The 14,429-nt window shown below is 43.1% G+C and overlaps 1 protein-coding gene across 4 annotated transcripts in view; it reads right to left on the bottom strand.

Annotated features, from left to right (window-relative positions):
- The window catches only part of THADA (Thyroid adenoma-associated protein homolog), a 103,894-nt gene that overhangs the window by 69,787 nt on the left and 19,678 nt on the right, over window positions 1–14,429 (bottom strand). For all 4 annotated transcript variants that reach the window (XM_075674548.1, XM_075674550.1, XM_075674549.1 and 1 more), the window contains exons 10-13: window positions 11,520–11,585; window positions 8,688–8,811; window positions 8,028–8,094; window positions 3,860–4,053 (exon numbers count right to left, since the gene is read on the bottom strand). In XM_075674548.1, coding sequence (XP_075530663.1) covers window positions 3,860–4,053; window positions 8,028–8,094; window positions 8,688–8,811; window positions 11,520–11,585 — 451 coding nt within the window. The remainder of the gene's footprint in view (window positions 1–3,859; window positions 4,054–8,027; window positions 8,095–8,687; window positions 8,812–11,519; window positions 11,586–14,429) is intronic.

The following is a 14,429-nucleotide window of genomic DNA, read 5'->3' as shown; positions in this document are numbered from 1 at the left end:
GGGTGGATGTCTCATTTTCCCTTAGTTATTTATTTCTCTCGACCTTGAGGGTCTCCGCAGGACTATTATGTTAAACTCTCGCCTTTGCTTCTAGTTGTTGACCAATTCGACTTTGCCCTGCCATCTGCTAGGTGCCTGGTTAGCTCATATGGTAGAGTGGCTGCCCCGGAAAGGTGGAGGTTCCGGGTACGAGGCCCGGACCTGGATGAACTACGAGGCTTTTCTTTCGAGGAACCCATATGGGTTTCCTTTGTAGCAATTGCTACAATTGGGTGGATGTCTTATTTTCCCGTAATGAATCATTGCCTATTATATTTTCTGGAGGATGTTGCTTTATGTCTCGCCCAAGAAAGTTGTTGAGAAGGCACCAGTACTTTTTTTTTAATCTTTCCTGTTCTGTGGAATGCGATTGCTAAAATTTTCTTTGCTGCATAAGTGTTCTATTAAAACCTGCAGGCACCTTCAAAGTGACATTTAAATTAAAAGCACCGCAAATAGTTATACACATGAAGTCAAATCTAGCTTCACTTGTACAAGTTCAGATGTGATTTATATGCTTGAATGTTCCTTCTGTAAGAAACAATATATCGGTGAAACAGGACAATCAATGAACGTCAGATTAAACGGACATCACGCGGACACACCTAAAAAGCGTACCAAAACCGTTGCCGAGCATTTCAACCAACCAGGTCATAACTTTGATGAACTTAAACTCTACATCTTACAGTCAAATTTCCATTCTGAACGAGAAAGAAAATACAGAGAATCATACCTTATGCATAAGTTCAAGACATTGCAACCAATAGGCATAAACGTTTCAAAGGGAGCTTTAGAATCTATTCGCTATGCTAAATTTCAAGCTACTGTATAGGCAACAACACTTAGTTTGAGTTCTTGGTGTATCCCCCCCCCCCTTTTTTTTTCAACCGGCGTGTCAGACGCCCTTGACACGCCAGCTAACACACGTGCATTGACAGACTGGGGGGGGGGGGGGGGGGGGGGGGGGAGGGGCCTGGCCTTGGCCTTGTGCACAGCATTTCTTTACTCTCAATTCGACACGCTAACACACCTTCCCTCGTTGCTGCACTCTTTTGTCTTACACCCTCTCCCTTTTAGAAGAACCCCACCTATATATACTGTGGCGAGGAAAGCATATGTCGCCTTGAAGAAGACAAGTCCACTTGTCGAAACATTGGCTCCAGCTTTCACCTTGTTCACGTTTTGCTCCATCGTCTTGAATTTCCATCTCCCGCATTCCCCGTGTTTTCCTTCAAGAAAGTGTTATAAGGTTGCCTTTTTAATTTTCTATACACGTTATATTTCGTCTTAATAGAACGAAACAGCGTGCCCGTTGCCCAAGAATCTCACAGGATTGCATGTCTGTTGCACACACAGTAAGTGGTGGAGGCAGTAGCCATATCCTCAGTAAAGATGCCTAAAAACTTGTTGTAACTATTGCTAGAACAATTCGAAGAGTATTCAAGTGCCCAATCAATTGCGCGTACATTATTTGCAAATATGTCAGCATTAAATAATGTCCGGGCAAAACAATGCTTGCTTGATTTCAGGCAGTTTGACATTACAAAAAGCACACGGTAGTGATCAGTATTAACAACATCTAAAACTTGTGCATATTTGCAAACAGGAATGTTAGACAACACATAGTCTATAAGTGTATTACTGTGTTCTATTACACACCTAGGTTTGTCCACAAGCAATAAGTAATCATAACTAGTAAAATAAGAGACATACTCATAACAAGACGAATCAATGTCACTTACATCATGTGATGTAAGCGACGTAAGCTTCTTGCTGTTCAATGGCGTGTTTTCGCTTGAAACAGTTCGCCGCTGTTAGCAATGGCACTGACTCCATCTTTGTAATCCTCGCCAATGGTTTTGGAGCGCGGAAAGTATGGCGCATTGCATAATGCCAGTTCTCGAAAGTCAGCTTCGCCCCAATACAGAAGTGTTACGCGGTGAAGCATAGCATACCAAAAGTTAAAAGGGGCCATTATCACGGGACATGGTACATTTTCTTTAATTATACACGCATTCACCTGCCATCTCCTATCAAAGTAAGATCACTGATGCACCTAATAAGTATACTGGCAGGCCTTTAAAGCTATTTCGGATGTGCCTGTGGTGATTTGAGTGCTTGGGGACAGTAAAAGGCATGCATTCATTTTTTCAGACCGCCCAATTTTTCGCACTCCATAGGGGCCGCGAAAACATCCGAAAAATCGTCCATTTGACTAATTTGTAAATACATGTGAATAAATCTTCTGGAACCTCCCACCCACGTGTTAGCTCAGTGCACATGCGCCACTGCAGATAAGTCCTACATTCAATTAGCTTGCTTTAATTAGAACTTCCTTTAATTCGAACAAATTTTTGGGCCCCTTCAAGTTTGAATAATTGAGATTCAACTGTATAAAGCTTTTGTGCAGGTGCACTTAAAAAAGAACAATGTAAAGAATAGGTAAATGTGATAAACAGAACAGCATAAGGTAGAAGAACAAACAACAAAAAGAATGAGGAAGTGGTCTTCAAAGCATGTTGATCATACAACATGGTATTTAGTTTTACACTATACAAATACAAAAAATTAACCACAGAATATGTAAATATAGGAGGAATACATATTGCAGGTTTTTTGAAGCTAAGCTGCAGGACAAAGGCCTCTTGCAAGAACATTTTTGAAGTGTCACAGTTTAGCCTCTTACTGCATGGTGTATCATATATGCTACACATAGAACTTCTAGCATAACAGACTTGAAAAGAAAGAAAAGTCTACATATCCACCCAGAATCTATGTCCTCTTTAGCAATGAAGTATGTACATCACGACTTCAACACTGGACATAATACTTGAGCTATTTTTCCTTTACAAAATGTATGGCAGCAGCTCATCATGCAATGTGCGAAAGGTTCATAAATAAACATGTTGTTTCCATAATTTATACACTTGAAATCAGTGTACAAGAAATATCAGGGTCTTTATTTGCTTACTGTGATGGTTTGTTCGAGAAATACATTGGGTGGCTCTGTGAGGCAAGCATTAATTGCTGTATCAAATATGATACAGCATGCAGCTATGGGTTGTCTTGCGGAGGATAGTAGAGATACATTTCTTTGCGAAATAACAAGCCTGGCATCACAATTTATTATTTGTATGAGCTGATTTTCTCAGAACGATTATTGGGGTAAAATAGCTAAGAAAATGAAAATTCCAGCAGTCCTTATGATGAAGAAAGCACAGGGCCTGCCATGTTCCAGGAGCTAACAACAGAGGCAACAAATCTCTCAGAAGAAGAGGAAGGTTTTCTTCTGGCATGCACCAAACTTGTCAAGACTATGCAAAGCAAAAATGAACATAAAACCAAGGTTTATAAATGATCAGGCCTAGATACTGAAGGTATGAATTAGTCAATCATTGATGACATCATCAAATTTTAATGAAACTTGTGCTATGTGGAGCTGTGAGAAGTGTGCTCAACCTTTTAAAGCAACATATAGAGTTTCTTCAATGGTTCTGATATTTTTTTCAAGTTCCTGCATTTTAACTGTTTATTTTTGATGGTCAAAATATATACCTGTAACTGCATGGTGTAATATTACACATGATATGTGAAAAATTTTGCTCGTACATTTGTAAAAAAGTATTTCTTTAAAAAGTGAGGATGGTTTAGGCATATCTAGCCTAAGCAAAGGTTTGTATAATTTTTTCACAAGAAAATAAAAATCCACGCGGTAAGGAATTGGCCCTTGATCCCACCCATGGAGAATATCTAGCCCTAGCGACTACTACACGCTGCTCTCCGATTGACCGATAGTAGCGATCTGAGCCCAAACACTCACATATGAGCACATGGTGGGTTCCTCGGCAGCTGACAGGAGGCTAGTGACCAGCGCTGGCCTCAGCCGCAGCAGTGCCGAGCAGCCCATCACCTCGGCCAGGTAGGCGATCGTGTCGTACTTGCCCTTGCGGTGCCATGGCAGGTCAATCAGGAACACAGCCGACTCCTCCAAGAAGGCACGAGCCTCCTGCTCACCTGGCAGCAAGAACAGGCATGATGTTGATCAGGACTTCCTTTAGCCTTGAACTGTCGTCCCGTGTAACTGCATGCCTAGAGCACTGTACTTTATGTCCTGCTTGTATTTTTCCCCTCCATTTTAGAAGTGAAGATTTCTTCGTTTTTCTGCCTACCCCTCCCATGTTTGGCATGGCTATCTGGCTAGGCTTCTTGCCATATAGGCTCAGTGGTGGTGAGTGAAAGATTGACAACACAGAACTCTGCCTCCAGAGAAAAATTGGAAGAAAACTTACATTCTGGTTACCAATATACAGGAGAAAAAAGAAACATCACAGCGAAAGGTGCAATATGCATTCCATTAGGCCTTTCTAGAATGTCCTTACGCATACCCGCAGTTCGCCCCTACTGCAGGCGAAACCTCACATATCCTCTAAGATCCAAACATAACAGAAGAGACATGTTGCTCTTTGTCAGGCACTAAGGTGAAAGTTCACTTGTACTGGGATAGGGCTGTCTCCAGTCTTCATTCCGACTGATGAGGAGTCACCTTTACTTTCTCCAGAAAAGCTGTCTGGAGTACGCACATGTGGTTAGAATACAAACACAACAGGGAGTTTGACACTGGCTATTACTGCATAAAATATTATCGTGATCAAGAATGGTACTTGAAACAGGGTTCTCCAGTCCAGCAGCTCAATGCTCCACTCTTTAGGCCACAGATTGTTATGCTTGGCGTACTGACCAAAGACCAAATGTAAGGGTCATTGGATAGCTGACAAGACCAGCATTCCAGCTGTTATGCCTAGATGACAGCAAGGTCAACCTGCGAGGTCAATGTCCATTTGAGGTGTCTACAACTGCCCCATTCTGTGAAACTGGTAACGACCATCAAAACCTCCCTCAGCTAATTGCTGCAAGGAGCACCTCCCTTTTTCTGTTTTTGGCATTGTCCAACATGTGCTGTGATTGCATTGGGAGTGCCCATTTTTGTCAGATATGCGGTTTCCATACTGCAAGTAAAATTGACATTGGCCCTTTGTTAGCACTAGTATAACTAGCGCACAAGCTGGTGAGAATGAAAAAGTTCGGATACCTCAATATTGTGAAGAGATTGTAGGAAACTACTTTGAATATGACTTCAAGTGCCTTTTCCGCCTGTCTAGGGACACTTGAGGGCCTAGTCAATGCCTCCTTTACTAGATGCCCGCCGCATTGCTCGCTTTCCCATTGTAGTGGCAGTTCCCTTAGTTGAAGTTAGTTCAGCATAAATTCCGTGAGGCGGCGCTCGTTGTCTTTTCAACTTCCGGTGGATGTGGCAGCGGCAGCTGAATGCATCCGCCGGCGCGTAAATGTGCGGGCGTCTGTTACCGAGCGTGTTAGACGGTGACAGATGCCATGTTAATCACAGAGGCCGCCGCACGTGATTGCAAGTTGCAGGCGTTCGCCATGAGAGGCGCTCGTTGCCTTTTCGCGGAGGAGAGAAAAGGGATAGGGCCCGGAACCGAGCTACCGGACAACGCGGCAGGCATCTAGTAAAGGAGGCATTGGCCTAGTATGAATATTGGCTTCTCTCATGGACATAGGGACAATCATTGCTGATTAATGGTGCAATTTCTGCCAGCAGGACGGTCATGTTTTCGTAGCGTCGTCTGTTGCATCGTGCCTGCACGGCATTGGCACTGACACTCCCAGCAGTGCAGAAAGTTTAGTAACTGGGACCACTACTTTCCCTGCACTTTTTGAAATTAATGGCACCATGCAGAGGTGCCAGGCTTGCATGGCTGAATGTCACTGAAACAAATGGCAAAGTGCAACACTGTCTGAACTAGTTCACGAAGTGCAGGTGAATCAAGACGGACTTATGGTGTCCGAATTGCAGCCGCAGCGACAGCTCTCTCAGAGATCCCAAAGGCCACACGTTCATGTACCGCAAGCTCCAGAACCAATCAATTTTACGAGACAGAAGCCCATGCGAGCGCCGGAGAGAAGTGATGGGTGTTATATGTCTGACACCACCTGCAAGGTCAGCAAAACTGGAAGCACAATGCAGAGTGCAGGTCTCCGAGGCCACAATCAGAAACTAAGAATTATCCGAATGAATGGGTGCAGGCTTTTCAAGTTAACCAGAATCTGCATTACAAATTACAGCCCTATACAAGTTCTACAAATTAACCAAATTTTAAAATAAACTGAGATCAAATTATTGAGGCTTTGCATCAGGGTGGGCTTTTTGGTTCATACCATGGTGCAGATGACACGAAGACGAGAAAACAAAAAGGACCACACGAGACAATGTGAGCCCTAACATAGCCTGTCTTTTTCTCGACCTTGTAACATCTGCATAGTAGAAACACAGCCGCAGCACAGTAGACTTCTGTTAATTCAACTAATTCAATTATTTGGTTACTTCTATCGCTACCAAAGGTCCCAGCTGATGCCCATACACTTCATTGAGCCCAAACCTCGGTTATTTCAATCTCAATATTGGCCTTCGACAAATAATTCAAGCTTGGCTGATCAGCTTTGCTGCAACACAGCCATGTTATACGCTGCAGCATACGCTTTTTATTGCGGTGAAGTATACAAAGAATGGCAAGGGTCACTGTCAGGGTGTTTAATACCTATTCCTTAATTATGCAGGTGCGCAAACAGCATCTCTAGTCACAGTACAGGCACCTAAATGCCTAGTAGGCATACTAGCAGCCATTAAGAGCAATTTTCTGACGTTGCCGTGCCAATTTGAGCCCTAGTTCACCCGCCACACATCTCATTTATGAGACCGTTGAATATATTCCTCAATCATGTGTGTGCATGTGTCGTGCAGTGAGAAAATGGAGATAAACCATCTGCATTTTGGGAAAGCTAGACGTAAGGAATGCAATAAGATGAAATAACTACGAAAGTTGAGAGGACATTAGAGAGTTTTAGCTCAGCGGGTTTACGTTTCGCTCCGCTCACGGTCTCCACCGTTGCGCCAGCGGAGCGGCTCGCGAAAAAAGAATTTTAGCCCGGCGGATCACTCGCCCGCTCGAGCGGAGAGGGCGGGCGCTCTGCTTCCCCACCTAGTGGTTCGAATAGGAGTTACTGAGAAATGAATTTGAATTACGCTTGCTTTTATAATGCAAGAAATGTTGAATAAAGATATATTACATGTTCTCAGTACTATATTTGTTAATAATATACTGAGTACTAATGTACAGGTCAGCGCCGCAGTCGCCGTCGTCGATGCAGAACTGCCGGCGTTCATGTTCGCGGCTGCCATCTTGCATTTCTCATACACGCCCGCGCGCGCTTGCGCGCGCTCGCGCGCTGCGTATACCCTCCGCTGGGGAGTGCTTTCCAGCGGGCGTAAACGCTGCTCCGTAAAACCGCTGGCCGCCTCAGCGTTGTGCGCATGCGCAGTCGTGTCTCCGCTCGCCCGCTCCGCTCCGCTGGCCGTAAACCCGCTGGGCTAAAACTCTCTATTTATAGCCACCAAAGGAGCAGGCGTCTAACATTCTGAAGGCCTGCCAGCAAAGTTATTAGACATCTCAGCGCTCATACTATGACCAGAGACAGTGCATGTGTGACTCAAGGAACACATGCTATGTCCCATAACACCTTTACCCACTTAATATGCTTCACTGTATTACAACTGTATCGCGGCGAAGGTAGCCTTAAAGGCAAATACTGCTAGGTAAATCAATGGCATGCTTAGCCATTCTTTCTGCCCTTTGTTTAAATCAACCGGCTGGATAATTCGAACGGTTTTATCGGTCCTGTCAGGATCAAATTAACGAAAGTCGGCTTTATAGCTATTTAACTGCGTTTTTGTTTGTCGAGTGTTTCCTATTTTGTACACTTAAATGACTGCTACTTTTGTTGACATCTGGCAAGTTCGTTCATACAGTATGCTATTGTATTCTCAATATCTCTGCTGCTTTGGAGAACAAAAAGATAACAAAATCTGTCTCAATAAGAGATGGAAATACAGAGCTATGCACAATACTTACTTGATGCCAGCAGTATGTTCATGTCAACAATGCCCCTGAAGATCAGCCTGGCATGTTGGCTTACCGCCTGAGGACAAATAAAGACAAGCAGAGTTACCGGTCTAAATATTTCCTAACTGTGAAGAAAACAGTGTATGCCCTTTATAAATGCTAAAGATATCACACAATCTCATAAATTGCTTCAGTATGTAGCCTTTTATACTACAAGCATTGTTTCATGATAAACAGTAGAGCCACTGGCATTTTATAACCGTGCACTTTGATAACCAGGTCTGGCTTGTCATTCATGCAAACTTTCATATTACTGTAAATACTAAACTTCCGCTAACTGCTAGCAGCAACATGTTGGCTGCGTGTCTGAACACTTAACAGTAGTAATACAGCATGCAGGGATAACCTTGTTCTCACAGTAAACACAGACTCTCATTCTATCTTCAATGACTCACATAATGGGAAAGCTTCCCACACTGGTATGGATATGTGGCACTCGAGCTAGATCAACCTCAGAGCAATGCTGAATCAGTGCTTTCACTACAGAATCAGATGCATAGGACAACTTTCATAAGCTCTACGATATTCAAATCTAGTGTTTAGGGTGCACAACATCTGCACCATTCTTTTTTTTTTCTTCAATGGGGGTACACTAAGGCAAAGACTCACGTCAACATAGTGCTCCCAGTACGACCACACAAAGCGAAGGAGTGGCTCTGTCGCTGTATGCCTTTCGCAGAGGAGCTTCCTAGTGAAGGCAACATGGTATTCATTGTGTGACTTGAGCAATTGCCTGAAAAAGAGCCCACAAACAGTAATTGCACACTTAGGTCCTTCAGCATCATCAGCAGCCCATTTTACATCCCCCTCAGGACGAAGGCCTCTTACAGCAACCTCCAATTATCCCTCTCTTGAGCATACCTGCCAACCTGTGAACATTAATATTCATAAAATGCCTGGACACAACACGGAGGAGGGGGAGGAGATTGGGGGCAGCTGCACTGATTTTTTTTTCTACAAGCTTTCTCGGAGCACACACCTTCTTAGGGATACATATGCACATCATTAACAATCTTTTACCTTTGGACACCACATACAAGCGGCAGCAAGCTTAGAACAACAGAGACTGACAGACAGCACATTATTTTCGGATCACAGTAACTTCACCAGCAAATTTCCTGTAGCTGATTTCACCTGCTTGAGGAACTTGCTTGAAAGGGGTGCCCTCTGGCATCCTTCCACCATCAAAAAACCTTCAATGGCAAGTTGGAAGACAAACGAGTAAGTCTTTTTCGTGAACAAATTTTATTTTCTGTAATATGTGATGCAAAAGTCAAAAAGTCGTAAAACGAACAGAAATTTGTAAACTTTACAAATAGTTCTAGAGAAAGGACAAATATGACTGAGTTAAATGACCCAATTCTTTGCCTGGAAGTTTCCCAATTTCAACATACCACCTCATTCTCTGTCATCCTTGACTGCACTTCCCTTCCCTTGATACTTGTTCTCTAACCCAACAGACCACCATTATCTGCTCCTTGCATTTTATGACCTGTACAACTCCATTTCCTTTTTAAACTGAACTAGAATATCACCTAACCCTGTTAGCTATTTCTAATCCATACAACTGTCTCCCTGTCATTTAATGTTACACCTCATCATCATCATCAGCCTATTTTATGTCCACTGCAGGACAAAGGCCTCTCCCTGCGATCTCCAATTAGCCCTGTCTTGTGAAAACCAATTCGAACAAGCACCCGCGAATTTCCTAATTTCATCGCTCCACCTAGTCTTCCGCCATACTCGACTGCATTTCCGTTCTCTTGGTATGCATTCTGTAACCCTAATGGTCCTACGGTTGTCTAACCTGCGCATTACATGACCTGCCCAGCTCCATTTTTTCTCTTAATGCCAATTAGAATATCCGCTATATTCTCCTATTACTGGATCACTCCACTTTGAGTTCAGACTGTATTTTTCTTTTCGCAACTGTGCACAATCACAAGGAAAACCGGGAAATGCACCATAAGGAAGAGTTGCACTGTTATAAACGAGAAGGCATCAAGCTAATCATTAACTAAAAGCTTAACGTAAGCATGAACGTTCTTCCAGCAAAATCCGCTGGCTGTCTTTATCATATCTGCACAACAACTGATTTGCATCTATAAGCTATGCCAAGGTTGTCGAAGCACAACTTGGTAAAGAGGCTCTGAATTAATTTAAACCCAACCGCTCTTCACCAACTTGTAGAGTCTCGGCAAACCTACCATGCTAGCATCTTTACCAATCTAACCTGATTTACCTCTACTCTCCCCAGCTAAAAAAAAAATGCATTGCTATAAGTTAGTTGCACTGTTCAACCAAACCACAAGTACATTTTTGATACCTCAACAACTAAGAAACATGGATGTCATAGGTATAGACATGATCCTACATGAACCAAATAAAATTAACCCCGACCAAATATAAGTTAACACTAGTTAGCGATAAGTCGAAGAATGCACCTGCACTAACAAAGACACTGTGGAGAATAGATAAAAACAAAAGGAGCATACACATTTCAACGGGTTTCTGATGGTTCATTAGCAATTTTTTTAGAAGGAAAAAGGGAAACAAAAGCAGTACTTAACTACAGTAAACTCTCATTACAATGGACTCTGATAATTAAAAAAAAACGTCCGTTTTAAAATTTCGCCGCGATGTCTAATAACTTTATTGCAAAGAGTGAGTGATGAACATTTAAAGCAAAAAGCAAACAAAAAATGCAACAGTTTCGCCCGAAAGGCAAAGGCATCAATTGCGATAGCAAATTAAGCAAGATGAGCATGGCAGTGAGCGAATTGACCTTCGCGCTATCTCTCGCTTCAACACGAACTAAACATCGAAAGCACAATGCATATGAAGCTAGTACCAGCACTGGGCACACTTTGTCTACATCGCAGATCGCTTTCAAGATACAGTGCCCGTGCGGGTGCGCACTTTTGCACACATCACAAATCACTTTCAAGGTAAGGCACCTGCGCCTTACCTTACCTGCTGCTTTGCACACATCTGCGATGTATGCAAAGCAGCAGCCGTCAGAGTAGAAACCCCATCTCTCTCGCCTGCCCCACACCCCCACCCCCCATGCCTTGTGCGTGAAAAGAAGACAGCGAGTTTCCACCTCGCCTTCCTCCCTCGCGCGTGTGATATTGAGCTGCCATTATCGGCTGACCTTCGCAAGTCAGCTGTTAGCCCGTGTCGACATGGCATAAGTATGTTTTATATGCCCAATTTCGAAAAAAAAAATTGCCACTAGTTTTGTCCACTGTAGCCAATAGTGCACCGTAGCACGGTCCATTAAAAGCTAACTTTGTTGCATTAACAAAATAGGTAGAACAAACTAAGGCTGAAATATGGTCTGTTATATCTGAAGGTCTGTTGCACATGGGTCCATTGTAATAAGCGTAGACTATTTACATTGTTGCCACACACTGCAGTATACAAACATGGGCAACTTACACTATGCGGTTCACCAACTGAAGAACACTCTTGACGCAGGTTAGCAGAAAGCCAGAGTCGCGAGACCTAGAACATACAAAAAAGGATGATGAAGTTCTGTATGGTATTACCTTGCCCATGTTTTCTTTTTTCTTTAGCCTTGTTCAAGCACTCCAAAAAACATGCAACACAAAAATCGGTAAAATGTGCATAACGAAGCCAATACTGCAGAATCATCAAAATGATTACAATGCCAATGATGAACACTACAAAATTTACGTCGTTCTTTGTAGCGAGAAATCGGCCCAAAAATATATCAATGTTCCTTGCTCCAGCTTTTTACCTGATTGGACCCCTGTATCCTTTGCCATAGACACCATGAACATGTCAAGAAGTGTTTTTCCCTATTTTCTCAAGACAGCATTTGGGATGGTGTCACAATTTTGGAGTAACAATACCTCCAGCTCCACTTATACTATCACAATAATTTGTTTTTGTCAGGAAGGTAGACATAGAGAGAGTGAAGTAGGCCTAAAAGATAAATACAGACAACAAGCAATCTTTATGAAGCCCAATTTTTCAGACGGGCCTGATAATTTGGATGCCTTCACGGCACCGCCACGTACCCCATAGAGACAATGTATAGGTACATCTGAAATTTCGGATGCCGAAACCCTTTGCCGTCTGATTTTTAAAACTTTTCGCCGTGACTGCAGGTCTGAAATGACATTAATTGAAGCCTCCACAGCCAAAACTTTCATTATCTCGCAGCCTCGAACCAGCACTCTTGCATGCTGGTCTGCTGGCAGCACTAGTTGTGCGCTACAAAAGGCCTAGCTTCATCGACGTTCGATATCAAACTTCCTGCTGTTCGGTGTCGTGTTCTTCATTTAAAGGATTCTCCACTGTCAGCAATGGCGCTGATTCCATCATCGTCATCTTAGCCAATACCATCGAAATGAGGAAAGCATGGCAGTGGTCTAAAGCATTGCATATGCCGGTTCCCAAAAGTTAGTTTCGCCACAATACAGCGGTGTTATGCAATCAAGCAGACAAAATGTATTGCAGTGAAGCATACCAAGAGCATAAAGGGGCCACTGCCACGGGACATAAAATGTGTTCCTTAATTATGAAGCTAAAAATTTCGACAGAATTACCTGTCTGGTTGGAAAATTGATTAGGACTTTCAGACTGACTCCAACCAAACAAGCCAACTTTATTACCCTGACGTTTCGGAGCCTATTCGGCTCCTTCTTCAGGGGTTATTCTTCGGGGGTGGCTATGTGCAGCTTTTGAAGGGTCTTTCGTAAAAAGCTGGGGAGAGTAAGGAAGGTGGGGTGACACTTGACAGACAGGAAAGGGCAGGGGCATCAAAAGAGGGACTGGCTGCAGCAGTGCTGGTCCGCTGGGATGACCGATGCTGGGGGAGCTTGACCTGTGAGGGGAGACAGGGGGGTCACAGGGGAGCACCCACGTTTTGGTGTTGGTGACCTCGAGTGGGGATTATTTGGCTGGGCGTCTTTTTCTTCTTTTCATCATGTCACCAAGGTCATGGATATACACCGAGGATAGGTCGCCCTTCACGCGGTTTATGTTACCCCCCGTATACTGAATGTGCCATGGCAAACCGTGCGTTCGCATAAATTCACGTTCAATGAGAAAAACACGGCTCTTTTAGCCACTATGATAGGGAATCATTCCATCAGTGGGGTTATCTCGATTCATGTTCTGAGCAGTTGTCTGTCCCTTTATCACATTCCTAGAAAACACGTTTTTTTGGCACCAATGTCAGTAAATCGGCAACCTACGATCACACAATATGTTTTCTGGCTGCTACATTTCATGCAAACAAGAAAAAGCCCAAGGAATGCATGATTGTGAGAAGTAGGTGCCCACCATGGAATCTTCCCCTCACTCATCCACCCGTGTCACGTGAAAATGCCGACATGCACAGTTTCCTTTTCCGGTTATTGAACGTTGCATTCACAGCTATCGCCACCAATCCTATTGCGATAAGCATCTTCATTCAACAGTTTTAAAGTGCATGTGGAGTAGTGCTATTGAAAGTGTATTGCGCACTTAACAGGCGATAACCCAAACGCACTGCCATTCCCTGCTGGAGATGGTGCAAAGTGAGCATCAAGTGTCGCTATGACAGCATGGTATTAACGCATCAGCCCTGAACTTGATTTCATTTCAGTTTTCTGTCGCGGTCTTAAAACTTTACACAATAGGAAAATAGGAGACACCCCCTCTGTGTAGGGGGCTCGTGCTGCAATACGGAGGAGCGGGCATGTAAAACTTCTCACAAAAAGTGCCCCCCTTCCCCCCTCCCTCAAAGAAGCTGCTGACAAAGGCACAAACATATGCTTGCCGAAGCCACAATAATGACCAATGCCAAATTTTTAGTGACTTCCAATCGTATGTCTTCCTGCTCAGTATGTATTTTTTGCATTTTTTCCCAAAACATATGAATTAAATTTTGCTGTGTATAGGTGTCTATGAGCCCTTTGCTGGGACCGGGCTTTAATGATGTTATACTCGGGAAAACATATGAACAAGGAACACATCAGTGGTGTTATACTGCATATGGGTTCTTAAGTTCGACATGCTGTAGCTTTCATACAAATCAATCTACTAGAACACTCATTTTCGCAGCACTTCAAATTCTAATCATTCAACAACATTTTGATATCCCAGTCTCCTCCATAACAAAAAACATTTAATAGAGTTCACCTCAAAATATACCATACAAAAATATAATTTCTTTATATTTTGAAAACTGCTTGTTGCACAAGAATCATTTGCATATTGAAATCAGCATGTTGAAATACCTAAGTGATGAAAGTTTGATCAAAATGTACCCATAAATAAAAAATAATGTCTTTAACTGGAGTGTTCTGCCTTAAAAGTATTTTTAGGAAGATGGAT

Source organism: Dermacentor variabilis, chromosome 11, assembly GCF_050947875.1.
Source record: "Dermacentor variabilis isolate Ectoservices chromosome 11, ASM5094787v1, whole genome shotgun sequence".
Lineage (NCBI taxonomy): Eukaryota > Metazoa > Arthropoda > Arachnida > Ixodida > Ixodidae > Dermacentor > Dermacentor variabilis.
This window is presented reverse-complemented; position numbering and strand designations above follow the sequence as displayed.